At 38.1% G+C, this 17,772-nt stretch overlaps 1 protein-coding gene across 1 annotated transcript in view; it reads left to right on the top strand.

Moving 5' to 3' along the window:
• Nucleotides 1-14,599, top strand: part of dgkh (diacylglycerol kinase, eta) — a 65,768-nt gene extending 51,169 nt beyond the window's left edge. Inside the window, exons 24-30 of the mRNA XM_073474356.1 lie at nucleotides 154-314; nucleotides 462-567; nucleotides 1,152-1,244; nucleotides 1,905-2,024; nucleotides 2,253-2,358; nucleotides 3,769-3,899; nucleotides 10,784-14,599. Coding sequence (XP_073330457.1) covers nucleotides 154-314; nucleotides 462-567; nucleotides 1,152-1,244; nucleotides 1,905-2,024; nucleotides 2,253-2,358; nucleotides 3,769-3,899; nucleotides 10,784-10,870 — 804 coding nt within the window. The 3' untranslated portion in view covers nucleotides 10,871-14,599. The remainder of the gene's footprint in view (nucleotides 1-153; nucleotides 315-461; nucleotides 568-1,151; nucleotides 1,245-1,904; nucleotides 2,025-2,252; nucleotides 2,359-3,768; nucleotides 3,900-10,783) is intronic.
• The last annotated feature ends 3,173 nt before the right edge of the window (nucleotides 14,600-17,772 follow it).

Genomic DNA, 17,772 nt, shown 5'->3' on the forward strand with positions numbered 1-17,772 from the left:
GAAGGTGTCTGGAATATAATGTTTAAGGAATATAATGGCTTACTTAAGTAAGGAGGTTGGGCTCTGGGTGAGAGTCGCGATGGTAAATGGATGAAGTTTTACAAGAGTTGCGATACATAATAGATATAGTCATCCTTTGATTTTTTCCTGCAGGCGTTTGAGAACACGTTGAAGTCATGGGAGGACAAACTGAAGTATGATAAGCCTCCTTTGAGGCCTCATCTCTACCCACAGCAGTCTGTGGATCTGGCTACAGAGGAGGAGGCCGCCCTGGTGCAGATGTGCGCCCGGGCTGCAGAGGAGCTCATTACAAGGTAAACATATACTGCCATGAATATTATGAATAACATGAATATCTACAGATCCACAGGTATTACACATATATGAAGAATCCAGGAAATTGCCATTTTGTTTATTTAACATGAATTGTGCCCACTGACATGTGCTCTGTCTGATCACAGGATATGTGAGGCTGCAAAGACCAATGGGCTTTTAGAGCAGGAGCTGGCTCATGCTGTTAATGCTGCATCCCACGCCATCAACAAAACACACCCGAAGTTCCCAGAGGTTAGAGGTTATAAACATGTATCACACAATATAGAGTGGTTTTTCCTCCTCGGTCGAGCACTGTTCGAGTCATTTGCATTTTTTTTTGCAAGTTTAAATCCACTTTTTTTTTTTACAGATCTCCTAAATGTGATTGCTGTGTCCACAGAAGCTGCAGTTTTAGCTGAAACCAGCTTTTTCTGTCTTGTAAATAAAAATTACTGACTTGCCTCTAGAGGTCGCTGAAACCTAAAGTTAAACCTGTTGCACACATGATTCATCTAAAGCTAGGGGTCATACAGAGTAGTTAAAACTGTTGCAGGGGTGATTTCTACACCGTGTGTGTGTGTGTGTGTATAACTCATGTTTTGGGGATCTGTTTACACAGTCTCATTGTGGGGACCCTCTTTCCTTATGGGAACAAAACTCAAGTCCCCCCGAATCATTAGATTTAAGGGTGAAGACTTGGTTAGGATAAGGTTAGGTTTAGGTTAGTAGAGGCTATGGTTGGGGTAAGCTAAATAATAAGGGTTATTTAGCTGTGCTTGCACTGTGTTTTTTGTATATATTGTATGATGGGTGAATAACTGTTGTCCTGTTTCTAGAGTCTGACCAGGAACACAGCTATAGAGGTGGCCAGCACTGTCAAGGCTCTGTACAACGAGACAGAGTCTCTTCTGTTGGGCCGAGTCTCTCTGGTGAGTTATTATGGATGTTTTGAACACTTTATCTTTACATTAATTACTTACTTTTACTTTTACTACATATAATTGAATGTTTCAACCTTACTATGGTTAAAGAATGATTCTAGTTGAATATAATTTGGAGTCTTGTTTTTTGTACTTACCAATTGCACTTTACTTTAGTGTAGTGCAGTTAAGGTTAAAGTTACTCTATTGTCACCTGTGGGAGAAATTTGTCTCACATCAAGGGAACTGCTGCATCAAACTAGGCATTACAATAAAACACACTGATATGAGCACATGGGCAAAGCCCTAAGATAAAATCAACCAAGCAAGCTGATCACAAAGTCATCCACATTGTGAAAGCTTACAAAATTGGCACACTTGTCAGAATATATACACATATTTGTACATAAATTACAAGCAACAACACAACTCACTTGACATGCTTACAAACAGCAGCGACAGTTGGAGCCTGCACTTATCTGGGAGTTATCTTCTCTGTCTGCACTCAAGGAGCTGCACATTTCTAAGTTTAAGTAACAGAGAGACGAACAAGTGTTTATAAAGTTTGTGCTTACACAAAGAGACCCTTTACATCCTTCCAGAATGCATCAGCACGTCCTCAGAGTTCAACACAGTTGTTGTTCTTGCCTTGTGTTTTCTTCCTTGCAGCAACTGGACCCGCCAGAAGAAGAGCAACTGTCCAATGCTCTGCAGAGTTTGGAGTTGGAACTGGGCAAACTGGGAGAGATCCCCTGGCTCTACCATATACTGCAGCCAAATGATGAGGAGGTAAGCAGCCTCAGCAAACACTCACACATGGATGGGCAGGTGCACACACATTATTTGTAGCATTTCTATGAAAGATATAATATTTGCAACATTGTGTACTCCAGACAGTCATAACTAAGAGCTATCTGCACACATATTCTGAATGTCTTTAGTGTAACATGGCTCCAGGTAACGGGAGAGTTGAGTAGCTAAATGAAATGCTATAGGTTGACTGTGCTTATGTACCAGGACCACTCTCTGGGTTACGGCAAGAGGAACAGTCGCAGCAGCATGTTTCGAATAGTGCCCAAGTTCAAGAAAGAGAAGGCCGCCAAGAAGACGAGCCCTCAGTCAGGTAGGGCTGTGCCCACTTTGCCCTCAGAAGTCAACAGACAGGCTGCTTACATCTGCTCAGGATGGGGAATCAGTCAGAGTCCATCTGCCATGTGGTTTTAACAAAGAGCAATATTTACAGTTCCCTGCGTGTTCTGTCTACCTCAAAATATATTATGAGTGTTGCTGCCTTTTATTTGAAAGGATGGTAGCATGAAATGTGCTGAATGACAAACTGAAAGCTCAAATATTTACTGTGCTTCAAATAATTCTACATAGAAGACTAAGTGAGATTTGATTTGTCAATAATGGTTGCACTTGTGATCAAATTAACCACATTACATATTCAGATTATTAAATACTTCCACTAGTGGTAATGACAACCATTAGCTGCTTACTGTATAATTGACTGACAGGCTTAATCTTTACACACTTAACGATGAAGGTGCACATTCACACACATACACACACAAACAAACAAACTTGATTCCGCCAACAGTCGTCATGGTTATCTGTCACAATACCCCTCACTACCATCACATTACTGTCCTTGGTTAAAGCTATTACTGCATCGGAAACCCTTGGTAAAAAAAAAAAAGAATGTGTGTGTGTTTGAGGTCTTATTTCCCACAGTGTGACCCTTACCATCAACTCACACCATCCCCTCCATTCATGCTCCTGTCTAGCTGTCAACATGTCTACAGAAGGTGCAAAGGCAGGAGAAGAATAAGGCTGCACCAAGGGAAAGCCTGCAGGGATTGAATATTTCATATGAACACAAACCAGCCATAAATCAAATATTTGCTACATATTGAGCGTGAAAAGTCAGTATCAGGTCTGAGAGGACCAAACACTCCACTCTGACATGATGTTGCTGCACACTGAGTGGCTATGTTTTTATACATACTAGGGATAATAAGTGTAGGTTCAACAATCAGACCAGGTTGAAGAGCCCTTCCTCTCATAACAGGCTGGTTACTGATTAGTTGGGCTGTATTTCCTGCACAGGCTTCCGCCTCCCATTACCTCCTACTTTTTCTGTGTGTTCTGATACTGGTCGATGATATGCATGCTCCCAGCCTTCCTGGAAAAGCATTAGCAACTGCCTTGTTCTGACCAACATTTGACCTTTGTCAAACTCCCCTCTCTTTTGCCAGCTGCCGCCACTGCTCTCCCTTCCTCTCTGATGTTCTCCCTCCATTTTTTCTCCTTCTTTTCCTTTAATGATTTGCCACAATTTGTGCCCATTTGTGATGTTGTTTTTATGATAACATGCCATAGGCAGACAAAGAGTGAGTGAGGTGTGAGAGCAACAGTTTTTGGTGTATGGCAGTGTGTGTGCGCATACCTGTGAGGCGCCCTGAGCCTCTCTCTGCTCTGCTTTGTGTGTGTGTCTCTGTGTGTGTGTGTTTGTGTGTGTGTGTGTGTGTAGTGGAGAGATGGGGCACGGAGGAGGTGGGCATCTGGCTGGAACAGCTGAGTCTGGGAGAGTACAGAGACACCTTCATCCGACACGACATCAGAGGCTCGGAGCTACTCCACCTGGAGAGGAGAGACCTGAAGGTATGCACACACGCCTGTTACCACACCTCAATCCCTCAGTGAATCTGTGTGAACCCTCTCGTCCAACCCACAATCTACTCTTTCTCTCTATCTCTTGCTCTACTGTATCTCTTATGCTCTTTAATCTGTCAGATGTCTCCCTGTTTTGCCACCTCTTGCGCTGCGCTGCATTGCTCTGCTTGGCTTCAACTGTCTGATTGTTGCTTGGTGAAAGAGACTTGCTGTAACCCACTAACACTGTGTATCTGCTGAAGAGGGGAAGCCTACAGGGCAGGGAAGGGATGTACCAAACAGAGCTGGGCTGATTGTCAAGGGCCAGAAGTACAAATCCAGGCAGTGAGTTTAGGTGTTATATTTAAACTGGCTCAGTCCTGTGGAGTTTACAGGAGACTGAAATTAGTTGGTGTCTTCACACAAATGCACAGACTGCACGGATCACACATTCACACATGTTCACTTGAATTTGTTCTGATCCGTGTGACGTTTGTGATGCCTTCCTCCTCAAATTGTAGGTGTATACATTGGAATGATGTTGCAACCCTTTTTGACATACAAAAGGAAGTTGATTAAACCATGACGTGAGCATGAACACCTTTACAGGCTGAAGAGATGAAAAATGAGCTCGCCATCCTAGCAAAAAAATGATAATGGCATCATGTTGGACATACTTCTTATACTTTGGATTTGTATTTCTCCTCTTTTCTTGCTCAGGCAAGAATTACACAAATGATGTCATCATGACATGCACACATGAATCTTCTTCCTCAGAGTACAGATTTTGTCCAGACTGCACATAAAACCATTTGAAAGTTCCACAAGTAAGTTTATACCCAGTCTAGGTCAAACAGTTGATTTTACCCAGTTGTCAGGCAAACCCCCTTCCAGATTTAGATTACAGCGTCATTGTGAAAGCCAGACTTGTGACTCAGTTTATTTGGTCCAAGTCTCAAGCAAGTCCCAAGTCATTTTTTCTAAGGCAAGTCATGTCAGGTCAAAGGTTGTTTCAAGTCAAGTCCTGAGTTTAATGTCCAGTGTGTATGATTTAAGGGGATCTATCTATTGGCAAAGATAGAATATAATATTCAGAATTATTATTCATTAATGTATAATCACCTGAAACTAAGAATCGTTGTGTTTTTGTCACCTTTGAATGAGCCTTTTATATTTACTGAGGGAGCAGGTCCTCTTCTACAGTGTCCACCACCATGTTTCTACAGTAGCCCAGAAGAGACAAACCAAACACTGTCTTGAGGGAGGGCCTACAGGTTTTTAGCAGCAGTCACAGGGGAAGGGAGTTGGAAACTAGCATTAGCTATAATCTCTGTATGCAGAACATCAGTCACATTGACTTATTTGTAACGAGTGGAAGTGTTACCATGTTAACCTGCATTGTCCCTATCAAATAAACTAAGGTGAGACAACGGGTGTTCAGTTGGTTGCAATCTGCAGTCTCACCACTAGATGCCACTAAATTGTACAGACCAGGTCTTTAAGGCAAGTCAAATCGTAAATCAAGTAACCCCTCCATACCACCCAAAAATACTGCAGTCTCACAGTCTTACCAGTCCAATTTGCTGTCTCCTATCTTTTTAAAGAGAACAGACAAGGTGTTAGTACCTGTCAAATAATGGTATTACTGACCAGTTCATCTAACCTGTTTAAAAAGTGTGTAATCAATCAATGTAACCAAACAAAAACAAATAACTTTGTAAAAATGTAAATGTACATTTCCTCTCAATCAAAACACATTCCCTCCGCATCCCTTTAAACAGTGAAATACTGACTGACAGACTTTAAAAGAGTCATTTGAGACAAAAATGTCCCAGGTAAAGTCACAAGCCTTCAACTTCCAAAGTCCAAGTTGGGTCTCAAGTCATTTATTTTCTGTCAAGTCAAGTTGCAAGACATCAAAACAGTGACTCGAGTCAACTCTGAATGCATCACAAAACAATGACGGCCAATTGTGTCTTAGTACAGTAAACTTGCCCTAAAATATCTATCAATCAATGAAGAAACAATCATTGCTATGAAGTTACGATTAACAGAATTTTTTATGCTGATTCCAATAACAATATTTACTTTCTTAAGGAATAACTCCAACCAATTTTACACATCAAAAAAGTAGTATAAAGCCTTTTTTGGCTCCAGTGGTGGCTAAGTTGTATTGTTGTTGTTTTTTCAAAGGAAGAAAAATGTGTGGATTAAAAAAGGTGATCTCTGGTAATAGGAGTGCAATGCATGCCAGTGGGCTGTTTTTCAAAACGTGGTGTCTACATTATCCACAAGGCAACAAAGCAATTGAGTGACATGGGGCTCCTCTGGGCTCACAAAAAGCTTTCTACTACTTTTTTCACAAATGTAGTAGTACTCCCCAAGACCTGTAAACACACTTTAATGTGTAAAATGGGTGGTTACCCTTTAACTTTGGCTATTAAAGAATTGTGATCACTACTGAGCATGATATTTAACAGCTGAAGAATAAACTTGTCAGTGCTCTCTGGTGGACAAACAAGAGGTGTGAATCTTCACTGGCCTCACTTTATCATCATTTAAATTCTTCTTTTATTCAGAAAGTCCTTCCAATAATCATACTACAGCAGTCTACAAAATAAAAGTTGCATCTTTTCAATACATAAACATTACAAACACAAAACATTTATCGCCTCAGTGCTTCCTCAGATCTTGCAAGTTGATAAAATCCGACTTGTGCCCCGAGATGTCCGTTTAAAAACATACTCGACAAGTTTTTTTTTTTAATCACTTGCAAATGATCTCTGCCTCCCTCCGACATACCTCCTACATAAGTAATGTTAGCCTAATGTCCACCCACAATTCAAAGCATGGGAGCAACGTCACAATGTAACTTTATTATCCAGCTGAGGCCGGACAATCAACAATCAGCATAAGCTGCAGACTCTCAATTATGCTCTGCCTCTGCATCAATGCAGAATCTTCCACGTCAGTGTCACGATGCATCTTATAATGGAGACATTTCCACAGCTCTAGGACAAACAGTGTAATTGGAAATCTGCTTCTAAACTTAACTTTAACTTAAACATATCTTAAGATTTGAGATTCTTGGTTAAGACGATATCTTTACATACATCCATGCGCACAGGTGTGCGCAGACATGCACACACACACACACACACGCAGACACACACACACACACACACACACACACACTATTCCTGTGTTTTTTCTATATCTGTGCCCCTCATTCCATCATCCGACAATTTATCATATCATTTGTCCAATTTGCTGTGTTGCTTTCCTGTTTTATTAAATAGTATTAGACATTGCTGAAATGATTAGTCAATTGATTTTTTAGTCAATCAACTCAAAATCCAATAAAGTTTTGATATTGTTGGATTTTGCGTTAGTCAGACAAAACAAGGAATCTGAATATGACAACTTGGGCTCAGGAAAATGTTTTGCTCTTCTGTCTTTGTGACAGTTTATAGACCAAATGATTAATTGCAAAAATACTCTACAGATTAATCAATACTCAAAATAACCTTAATTAAATGATTTAACTGTGAAGGATATAATTTTAAGCAATGTTGCAGCTGACACCTCTGGAGTATTCAATAGACTGTCAAAAGTAATTGAATGAAGGCTGATACCTTTATCAGCATCATTTATTGTAATGAGTTTACCAGGAGAACAGAGTGTGTCTTTGGCGATCTGATGGCGCACTGTAACTTTGATCGTGGTATGCTCTGCCCGCTGTTGCAGGTGCCCTGCATCAAGCTCTCAAAATCGCAAATTCATTTCACTCAATCAGTGTTTTGCTTCTTTGATTCACTTAACCTATATATTTTTCAGTTAGCTTACCAAACAGCTTCATTTTGCTGAGTGATCTTTGATTTTTCATATTAGGAAAAACACAGGTGTTCCTAATAACATTAACAATGACTTTGTACTAGTGTCACAGTCACCCATGCCAGTGTGACAGTGAGCCAGCATGCTCAATATCAGGACCCCAAAACAGAAGCAACAAAATGGAATTTCAGCCATCAGTCATTTTGTTGCTGAGCTTTTCCTATGGATACATGTCAAATTATCCTCCACATGTAAGGCCACCACTTGTGGCTCAGATCTGGGAAACAGGAGTGGACTATCCAAGTGCCATCATTACACGCGGTACAGTATGTATGGTGTGGGCCAGATCTGGGCCACAACAATTTTGCTATCTGGATTAGTTTTTTTGTTAGACTCATCCGAAGTCAGCAGGTATCCTCTCCATCTCTTCTTTCTAACTGGAGTTTCGAGTATTGTCAAGCTTTGATAACATATGTCGGATCAATCGACGTTTGATTCAGTCTTATGCAACCAACGCTTGAATGTTGTGAAATTACCACACATAGTTCCATACTTACTTTTACACAATTTCATTCTCCTCTGCAGTGGCACTTGTTAGTGTTGCACAGCAGTGTTGAAGACGCACATCAACAACAGTTGATCCTTGAAGTTTCATGAAAAATATATTGGGCAGTTTGAACTTGTCTCCCCTTAAATCACTTAACCTATATTCCATAGGTGTAGGGATGACATATTTTTGTAGGCTAACCCGGATGTTAGCATCGCCCTAGTTCCCGCGACAAAAAGCCTCTGGAATTTTTGAATTGGATTTTGTATTATTGCAGAAAATAATCTCTGTGACAAACACAAGTTTATGATACACACACATTTTGTTCAGCAAGATTATCTTCACAGACGAACACCACTTTTGAGATTTTTGAAGCGTAAATTAAATCAGAAGCTAATGTTTGGCTATAAACAGACTACACTGTGGTTGCATGACTTAAACGTAACCACATCTAAGCGTTTTACTACACAATTACTAAACATGTTTTCTGTAAATTGATCAATGTACAAATTGTAAAGTTAGCGTTAGAATAGTTTGTTACTAATTTCCGCCTGTAAGGACGGACTAGTGAGGGAACTAGATGTGAAAAAATGCGAATCCAGGTTTTAGGACTCATTATTACATCACTCTGTTAGCACAGTCGGTTCTTTCATCTAAAAGCACTGGGTCACCAGGGCAACAACTGCATGTCACATCTTTGCTCGACAAGACGGGCAAAAGTAGTGCTTAGAGCACCACATTTGAAGTAAAGGCCCTGATAACTTATTTTCTCAATGAGCCTCATGATATGAGCAACTTCCTACAGGAGCACAAGATTTTCGACCAAAAGCAGAGCAGATTTAGTTCATTCAAACAACAGATTTATGTAGTTCTGTTTTTTCTGTGTCCCTGCTCACTGGATTTCAGTGGCTCAGCTGAGTTTGAAAAATGTGATGTCATGTACTTCCATGCACCAGTTGCCATTTGGCAAACATTTGAATTAATGATTTGATGACAGCTGTGGAGTTGTTTGTCTGTATCACATTTGTAGTGTAAAGGTTTAGTAAGTAAAGCAGCTATAATCTATAATTTTATACTAACAATGAGTCACATGACTACGTAAGGTTAGAAAGTTGCCTTTAGTCAAGTCAGAGTCACTCACACTGTGAACCATATCCTTATCACCTCTGCCATTTCTCTCAGATCTACAGAGCATTATACAGTAACATGTTTTAAAGTGGCTCATTTTTGTTGTTGTATGACCCACAGTAGTGTCATTTTCAGTCGCAGCAATAACCTGTTTAAACCCACTGTATGCTACCTGTCTCACACTAAAGAGCAGACAGACACAGCTAGCAACAAGCCTGGGAACAAAGGGGAGCAAGAGTTGAAGGAGACCAAGAAAGAGCTAACAGGATAAGGAACACTGTATTTACATTCATCAGGTGGACAGAAACATGGCCATAAATGAACATTAAATGTGTCTCTTTATGGTTTTGAATTTTGAACATGCTCACAATGACAATGCAAAAATTGCTAAAGCATGTTTATAATGTTCACTATCTCAGTGTAGCGTCCAAGTTTGCCAACATTTGCTAATAAGCACTAAACACAATGTTTAGCTGAGGCTAACAGGAATGTCATTAGGTAGCCAGGTATTCAGTCATATACCAAATACCTGCCAGTAGTCAAGGTCAGAGGATCACCAAAGGCACCTATACCATACAGCATGTACAAAGTTTTATTGCATCCCATCCAATAATTGTTGGGATATTACTGTCTGGACCAAAGTGGTCAACTGCAAGTATGGCCAAACACAAAAAAAAGACACAAAATTCATGATATAGAGCATCTTATTTTCCCATCTGTTTATGTTAAGTTTATTTCTCAGGTGTGCTGCATTGACACTGGCAACAAAACATTTATCTCTCCCCGTTAGATATTAAATAACCATTATGACCAAATAGCTGTTGTCCTTAAACTCAAAGGAACAGTTCACCCAAAAGTGAAAATTCAGTCATTATCTACTCACCCCCATGCTGATGGAAAGTCAGTTTTGTAGTCCACAAAACATTTCTGGAGCTTCACAGTAAAAAAAAAAAGCATATTGCAGCATTCTCCTAAACAACTGAATAAGATGGGGACTGAAACAAAAAAACATAAAATGGCACAATCCAAGTCACCAGAGGCCCCAAGATCCCAAATTGATTTGAAAAGATATTATTTACCCTTTTTTAATTTTTTTTTAATTGCCAAATCTTGTCTCTGTAGCTGCTAAGCTAAAGATGTCTGAAAACCCATCTAAATTGGGTGCACAAGCTTGACAGTGCATCGAGGGTGTGAAATAACATTTTTTCAAATCAATCTGGGAAACATCTTGTGGACTATGAAATGTTGTCTTTCCATTGGTCTGGGGGTGAGTGGATTGTGATTGATTCAATTCATATCAGACATACTAAATAACATTAAATGCATCACCCTTAAGGCCAGTGTTTGGTCATAATGCTTGACTTGCATTTGTGTTTCTCCTCAGGATCTGGGGATATCGAAAGTGGGTCATATGAAGAGAATTCTCCAGGGAACTAAGGACCTGGCCAAGGCCTCCATGGTTGACCTCTAACCTGGAAGCAGACGGGGGAAAAAATACCCCCCTTACATCAGTGGAGCAGTTTGGAAGCACCATAGACAATGAAGGAGGGGATAGGTTTTCAAGGAGAGCTGGATTGTATCCCTCTTCTTAGAAAGCCTTTGTGATGTTGTTAACAAGATACATTCATGTGTTTGTTTGTGCTTTGGTGCCAAAATGAGAGTTGAGAAAGCTGATGGAAGTGCAAAAGGAAGTCATGGATTTTCACAATAAAAGCCATTTCTAAGTTAATATCCATTCATAGCAAACAATCAGGTATGCAACTAACCATACTGTTGACAGTTGACTTGTCTGAGTTAACAAACTAGTAGCTAAACCAGGACTTCCATCAGTGTGGGATTAAGTTTCAGTTTAGTTCGGTAATGCATTAAAATGTGATGTTTGCTGGATCCCTGCCTCACTTTCCAGAGCTGCAGATGCATTCAAGGAATCTTTGTGTTTCAGTAGCACTGCTGTTCAGTCCAGACAGGGAACATATATTTGTAACATCACAGTCAAGGTGGTAATCTGGAAGGTGTGGGATACTGTCGCATGCTATGCTTGCTCAATTTTAGATACGTTTAATTGCATGATTAGTGTCTTGATTTTTTTGTGTGCAAAATAACACTTGAACAAGTTTTACATGACTTAAGTATTATGATGCCATTTGTTACTACTGAAAGCATCCCTTTTGGTCTAAATCCGACTTTTTTCTAGCTTTAATTTATTTGTTTGCATGACAATGGTGTGTCAAAGATTTTTTGTCAAGTGCCATATTTTGAGTCATTTAAAAATGTAAAATGTGCTTTATTGGTAGACATCATAAGAAGTTTTTTGATGAGGTATGAATATATGGAATTAATATCTGTAAGTTGACACGTTCTCTGTGGATGTGAAAATCAGTACCAAAGTGAATGTCTGAGAAAAACATGATCACCTGATGGATTTGTTCAGATTGCAACTCATAATTTTATAAGCCAGTAGGTTTTAGGTCTTAAATCCATTTAAAATGGAATGAAGGATTAGTGTTAGGAAGGAAGTAAAATTGTTGGTCTGAAGCCAACCATATATACTGTAGGGTTGTTGAGTTTTTTAAGGAATACTTAAAAAGCACTTTTAAATTCTTGCTTTATGCAAGTGCAAATTCTCATATCATTACATAGAATTAACGGTTCACCTCAACTTTTTAACTTCAGTCAATTTATCACAATATTTAACACTAATGAGAATAGGCATTAGATATCGGTTCTGAATATGTAATAGAGCAGTTGATCTGCAGTCTGCATAGCATTGTTCAAGTGCAGCTTTTTGTTTCTTCAATTAAACGTGAGGCGTTGATAGAACTTTACTTTTACTTTAGTTTCTTTTAAGACTGGTGGCATTACAGGGTATATTTCTATATGTGATGCTAAGTTTGTATATATACATATGCACTGTATATACAGTATACCAGTGTATGCAGACGATGTTCGTAAGTGTTGTAGTCTAATGCATTTGTAGATTGCTGACATGGCATGCATTGTCAACAGCTTACACATTTGATTGTGTATATTACACCATAACAATTGTGTATTGTTGATTTGGTTCTAATCTCTTGTACATGATAATGCTGTTGTATTCTAATGATGGTGCAATATTTTATCTCTTGTTTTGATACTGTCCCTGCAGCTTTCTGACATGATGTTTCTCAGTGGGGAGAAAACCTTGAAAGAGTTTTTTTGTACACATACTTCCCCTCAAGATTTGGGGATTAGATTTTAAAAATTAGACCCGTAGACAGACTGCTCTTTCTTACCGACTCAAAATTTCTTCCAGCGGTTCACTAGTTTGTAGTTTGGCTCCTCTGTGCTTCCAAGATGATACACTAAAGTAGGACTGTGTCAATGAATGAGTAGAGTGGGCAGACATGACTGTTGTGTTAATATGTATTATGTATTACAATGTATTTTTGTGTGTTTGAGTGTGTCTACTACAACAGTGGCATATTGTACTTTATCAGCAATTGTATGCTTTACCATTGCCAACTAATTTTATCATCCCATATCTGATCATTTAGTTTCCCTCTTTGGAGAATAATTTGTCTGTTGGTTTTAATATATCAGACTAATATTCCTTCTGTCAATAATTAGTTTAAAAACCTACTTTTTTGTTTTACTGATTTTTGAACGCTAAAATGTATCAAGGCAAACTGTGTTTTGGTAACGCTTTACAATAACCATCATTAATAACTGGTCAATTTATGGTTAATTAAACTTTGGTTTATAGTAATTTCACTGTTAATAATCAAATGCTTTTTAAACCTTTTTATTAAGCAATTGTCTGTTGTGAAGTTGCAACAGATGTTTAATACTTTACTTCCACACTTCAGCAGAATTAAAGAACCTCAACAAATATTTCAGAGGCTTGTATAGACTCTCATAGGTCTCATTGTTCACGTTACGTTAAAATCCGCTCTCATATGGCCATAAAAAAGTTATTCATATATGTAAATTGCCACAAATTGTTTCATAGAGCCTCTTTAATAAATGCTGTGTACTTATTTGAATGGCCATTATAAAGTTGCAAGTGATGTTTATAAATCTTTAGTATTATTTAATACATTGTTAATTAAGCATGTCATTGAGGTTAGCAGTGAAATAACTATGAACTTAAGTTTAGTTAACTATAAATGTTTAAAAAATACCATTTATTAATGATGTTGATTATGTGTAAGTGTAAGCCAAGTTTTCACCATTCATCAAATCATCCTAAATAATAATAGAATGTGAGTGAATCAGAGGCTGAATTGACAGTAGCCATGTGTTATCTCTAATGTCCCAACAGAGGGCGACCTATTACATCTAACGTCTACAGACCCTGACTATGTCAATGAGTATCACTTGGCCGTTGCTTATGGCAACAATCAGTCGTGTCAGACTACTGTGTTCAGTATGCTGTAGTGTTGCTCACTGGCATGCAGATATCAATAAGCCTATGAATCATATTCTAATCCAAGATTTTTTTCATCTACACACTAGTGTTGATCCTGCAACTCATAGCCAAAGATAGTTACCATTAAGTACAAATTTATAAACATCAGAGATTCTTTCCCATTTTATTGCACCTGACTGAAGATCATTTAATCTAATGGATTAAATCAGCCTTTATTCATTTAGTTCATTGTTAACTTTGTGATGACAGTTGGTTTCCAGTGGTCTGTAAATAATGCTGCAAACTGCCTGGTTTTCAGAAACCAACAAAACCCATGCAAGGATCTCGGAAAGACAGGATAACATATAGTCTTTGACGTGGTTCCTAAAGTGATGGGAGAAAAGTGAGTTTCATTTGTTTACATTATGTTTACAATGGCACAGTTTTAATTTTTAAGAATATATATGTAGGTATAAACAATATTTGCATATTTATTGCCTAAGGTTAAATGATATGATGTGTATTGTGTTTTCACATTTGGAATATAATGTTACAGTTGTCACCTGTATTACTATCTGGATGATTTTGGTAAAGTAGTTAATAATTTTTATGACTACTAAGTGACTGTTTTCTGTGCCTTTTTATGGTTAGAATGCATGGTTAACTATTTATTACAATTTGGAGTCACTGAGATGTGTATTTTTGTATTCTGAATAAATAAATGGTTCAGCTTTTGTTGTACATTTTTAAGGTGCCTTAAAATAGGCTACCTGTTCATATCTCTCTTCTTCAATAAAACCAAATACATATGCAGTGTGTTTCTGCCTCATTCTTGTTTGATTTCACTTCCAAGAAAATAATCTGTGTGTGTGCGGGCGCGCGTGTGTGTGTGTACAGTATATAAACTATATATAACAGTTTTGCTTTCTCTCAAATGAAAAAAATCTTTTTAATTCCCTATTTTGCCACAGGATAAGTACTTTTGTAGCAAAAACATCTATGTGGCATTTCAGTACAAAGCTTCAAAAACAGAAGTTGAATAGCCACATTGTAACTTAAGACTGTAGGCCATATGTGACATTTGAAGTTCTCTTGGAACACCCACATCCCTGAGCATTTCTCTCCACATCCTCTCTTCTGTTGAAGCTTTTCTCTCGTCTTCCTTCATTCTAGTCTGACGTAGTTCCTTTTTTTTCTTTAACTAGAAATGTGCTCAGCAGCTCATTCTGCTTTAAGTCAATATTTCCGTGAGTCTGCGCTGGAAACAGTCATGGCCAACCCATTATTGTGAATGCAGCATCTCAGGATATTATATTCAGAGATATGAGATATTTCTGACAGATTTTCTTCAAATTCAGCACAAATATGCACCTTAAAATATGGTGCTCAAAGGTCATTGTGACCACACAAAACACCTTTTTGGCCATAACTCAAAACTCCATATGCTAATTATGACAAGATTTCACACAATTGTCTAATAGGATAAAATGATGAAGTGATGACATTTTATACCCAAAAGGTCAAAGGTCAACTTCACTGTGATGTCATAATGTTCTGCTAAAACACATTTCTTACCATTTCACACCATGACTCAGTGAAGGAGAGATTGTGACCATATTTTACATTTGGTCAGATACTGACTTGGTGACACTAATCTTGGATGTCCACCTTGAAACTGCTGATTGTAGAGATCTTCTGTGCTGCTGGTTCAATGTGTGTGTGAAGCATCTACATTTTAGAATTTGTAACTTCTTTGTGTTCTATCAGAATCAGATTTATTGTGAATACATTCAAGGAATTTAACTGTTTTTGTTTCTGTCAATTATCTTCAACACTAATAGACATACAGCAGTAGTCCCTAAGCTCATTGGTTTTGCTGATACTGAGCATCAGGTCATTGTTGTTGCACCATGTGATGAAGCTCTCTATCAGTCCTCTGTGCTCCTCTTTAAAAATAGTCTCTAAGTGAAGACAGCATGTTTCTCACTGGAAATTATTCACTGGAATCAAACGTGTCAATATAGTGAGAAGTCTTCACTACAAAGGTTATATTATATGAGTCTGGACAGACGTGGATGTAAACTGTAACTGGACTGGTGCACGGAGGCATACAACCATGAGGCGGTAATTCTGGTTTCTCATGTCATTCACTTCATCTGTAGTAACATGTTCTTGTTCCTTGCTGTTCCCTTCCATGTCCATTTGACCAATTACCAATAAGGAGTGGACTCAACTTATTTCCTCAAGAAGCAAAGCTCTGATGAACCCCATACATGTTTGATAGTTATAAAGTTTTATTTAAATGTTGTTGATGTGCCCACAGTCAGCAAACGTTTCCAGATTTAGCAGGTTTTGTGTTTTATTTTTTTTAATTATTTTTTTGTTTTTGTTTTTCTGAGATGCATAAGTTAAGCAAAATGATGTCAGTTCAGGTTGGGCAATCATGATATGAAACTGTATATGGTCTTATATTTTAGATATCATTGTATAATTATATGTTGTCTTTTCCTGGTTTTAATGGCAGTATTACAGTAAAGTGATGTCATTTTGTGAACTAACCAGACTGTTCTATTTGTTCTTATACTTGTCTTTACCCACTCAGTCATTGTATCCCCAATATGGTATAATACCATATTTTTGATCAAATACCTTGATATCCATTATAATAATGGCTATCAAGGTATTTGATCAAAAATATTGTGATCCCTGATTTTGTTGCCTAGTCCTCCTTTGTGAAGTGCTTTTGAGGAGATTTCAAAATGTCAAGGTATATATTGGGATATAACCAAGGAATATTGTGACATTATTATAAGGCCATATCGTCCAGCCCCATGATGACATAACATATAGGAAACCACTTACAGATTTAGTCAATAGGCTTAAGTTTCAATTCTTTTAAGGTCTCACAGACTAAAAAGCAATAATATATAGCAACTGTTTTTGCGTTTCTTTTTTTATTCGAGCAATTACAACAGCATACAATTTTCTTTATGACAGGCCACACAGTTTTTAATTACCAAATGGCTGAACCTCCCAAAGGTCAGTCTATGTATAGTTGATCACAGAGCTTAAATTTCTCTTTAAATCAGTTAATTTTCTTGTGCAGAAGGCCATGTACTTGATTCACAAGACAGGATTAATTACATTGAGAAATGCAAAATAACTACACACTCAATCACTAAACACATCACTCAATCTGCATTAGCAGATCTGCATTAGCAGATTGAGTGGTTTAAAAACTATACGAATGCAAACTGTGAATTGTTCAGGCGCTGCAAATGTTTTATTTATTGCATTATTAAGATGTATATTGTACACCGACTGTTTGGATGCATCAGCAAAGGCCCTAATAAATAAAATAGTACAACATGTTTTTGAATTCCTTTTTTTGGTCCACTGTATATAAATTACAGTTCTATAAAACATAAATATCAAACACATTTAATTTGGCCGCAGTTTGATTGTTCTGTCTTCGACAGTGTCAGTGCGACACAGATCGTTTTCTCGGTGTGTGATTGATGATGCCTCAAACACTCTTGTTTTCACGGGAAGAACGTTAATGCACCGCAGATGGGGAGTTCGATTCAGTTTTGAGAATCGGTGAAATACCATAAGAGGGTAAGGTGTAAGGCTATACAGCTTCTTGAGCACATCCAGTTAACTCTCAGGATAGGTCAGGCTCGATTCAGATAGTCATTTTACCTGTTGAAAAAGGTTCAAAACGATGGCAAAATTTGAGCTAATGTCATTTTCCCAACTGCAATTAAAAATGCATTTTTCCATTTTCTGGTCATTCGTTCATTCATCAAGCTTATAAACCATGGATCCGACTTTAGTTGTAAAACTGGACTATACATTGCAGTAGTGGGTGAACCAAAGTGGGCGACTCGTACTTCTTTTCAGTAACGATAACGTTTGCAAGAAGAGTTCAAAACGAACGAATCGTTCGCGGGTCGCACATTAAACACAGCGGCTACCGTCAACGC

Source organism: Pagrus major, chromosome 9 (genome assembly GCF_040436345.1).
Source record: "Pagrus major chromosome 9, Pma_NU_1.0".
In the NCBI taxonomy this organism is placed as follows: Eukaryota; Metazoa; Chordata; class Actinopteri; order Spariformes; family Sparidae; genus Pagrus; species Pagrus major.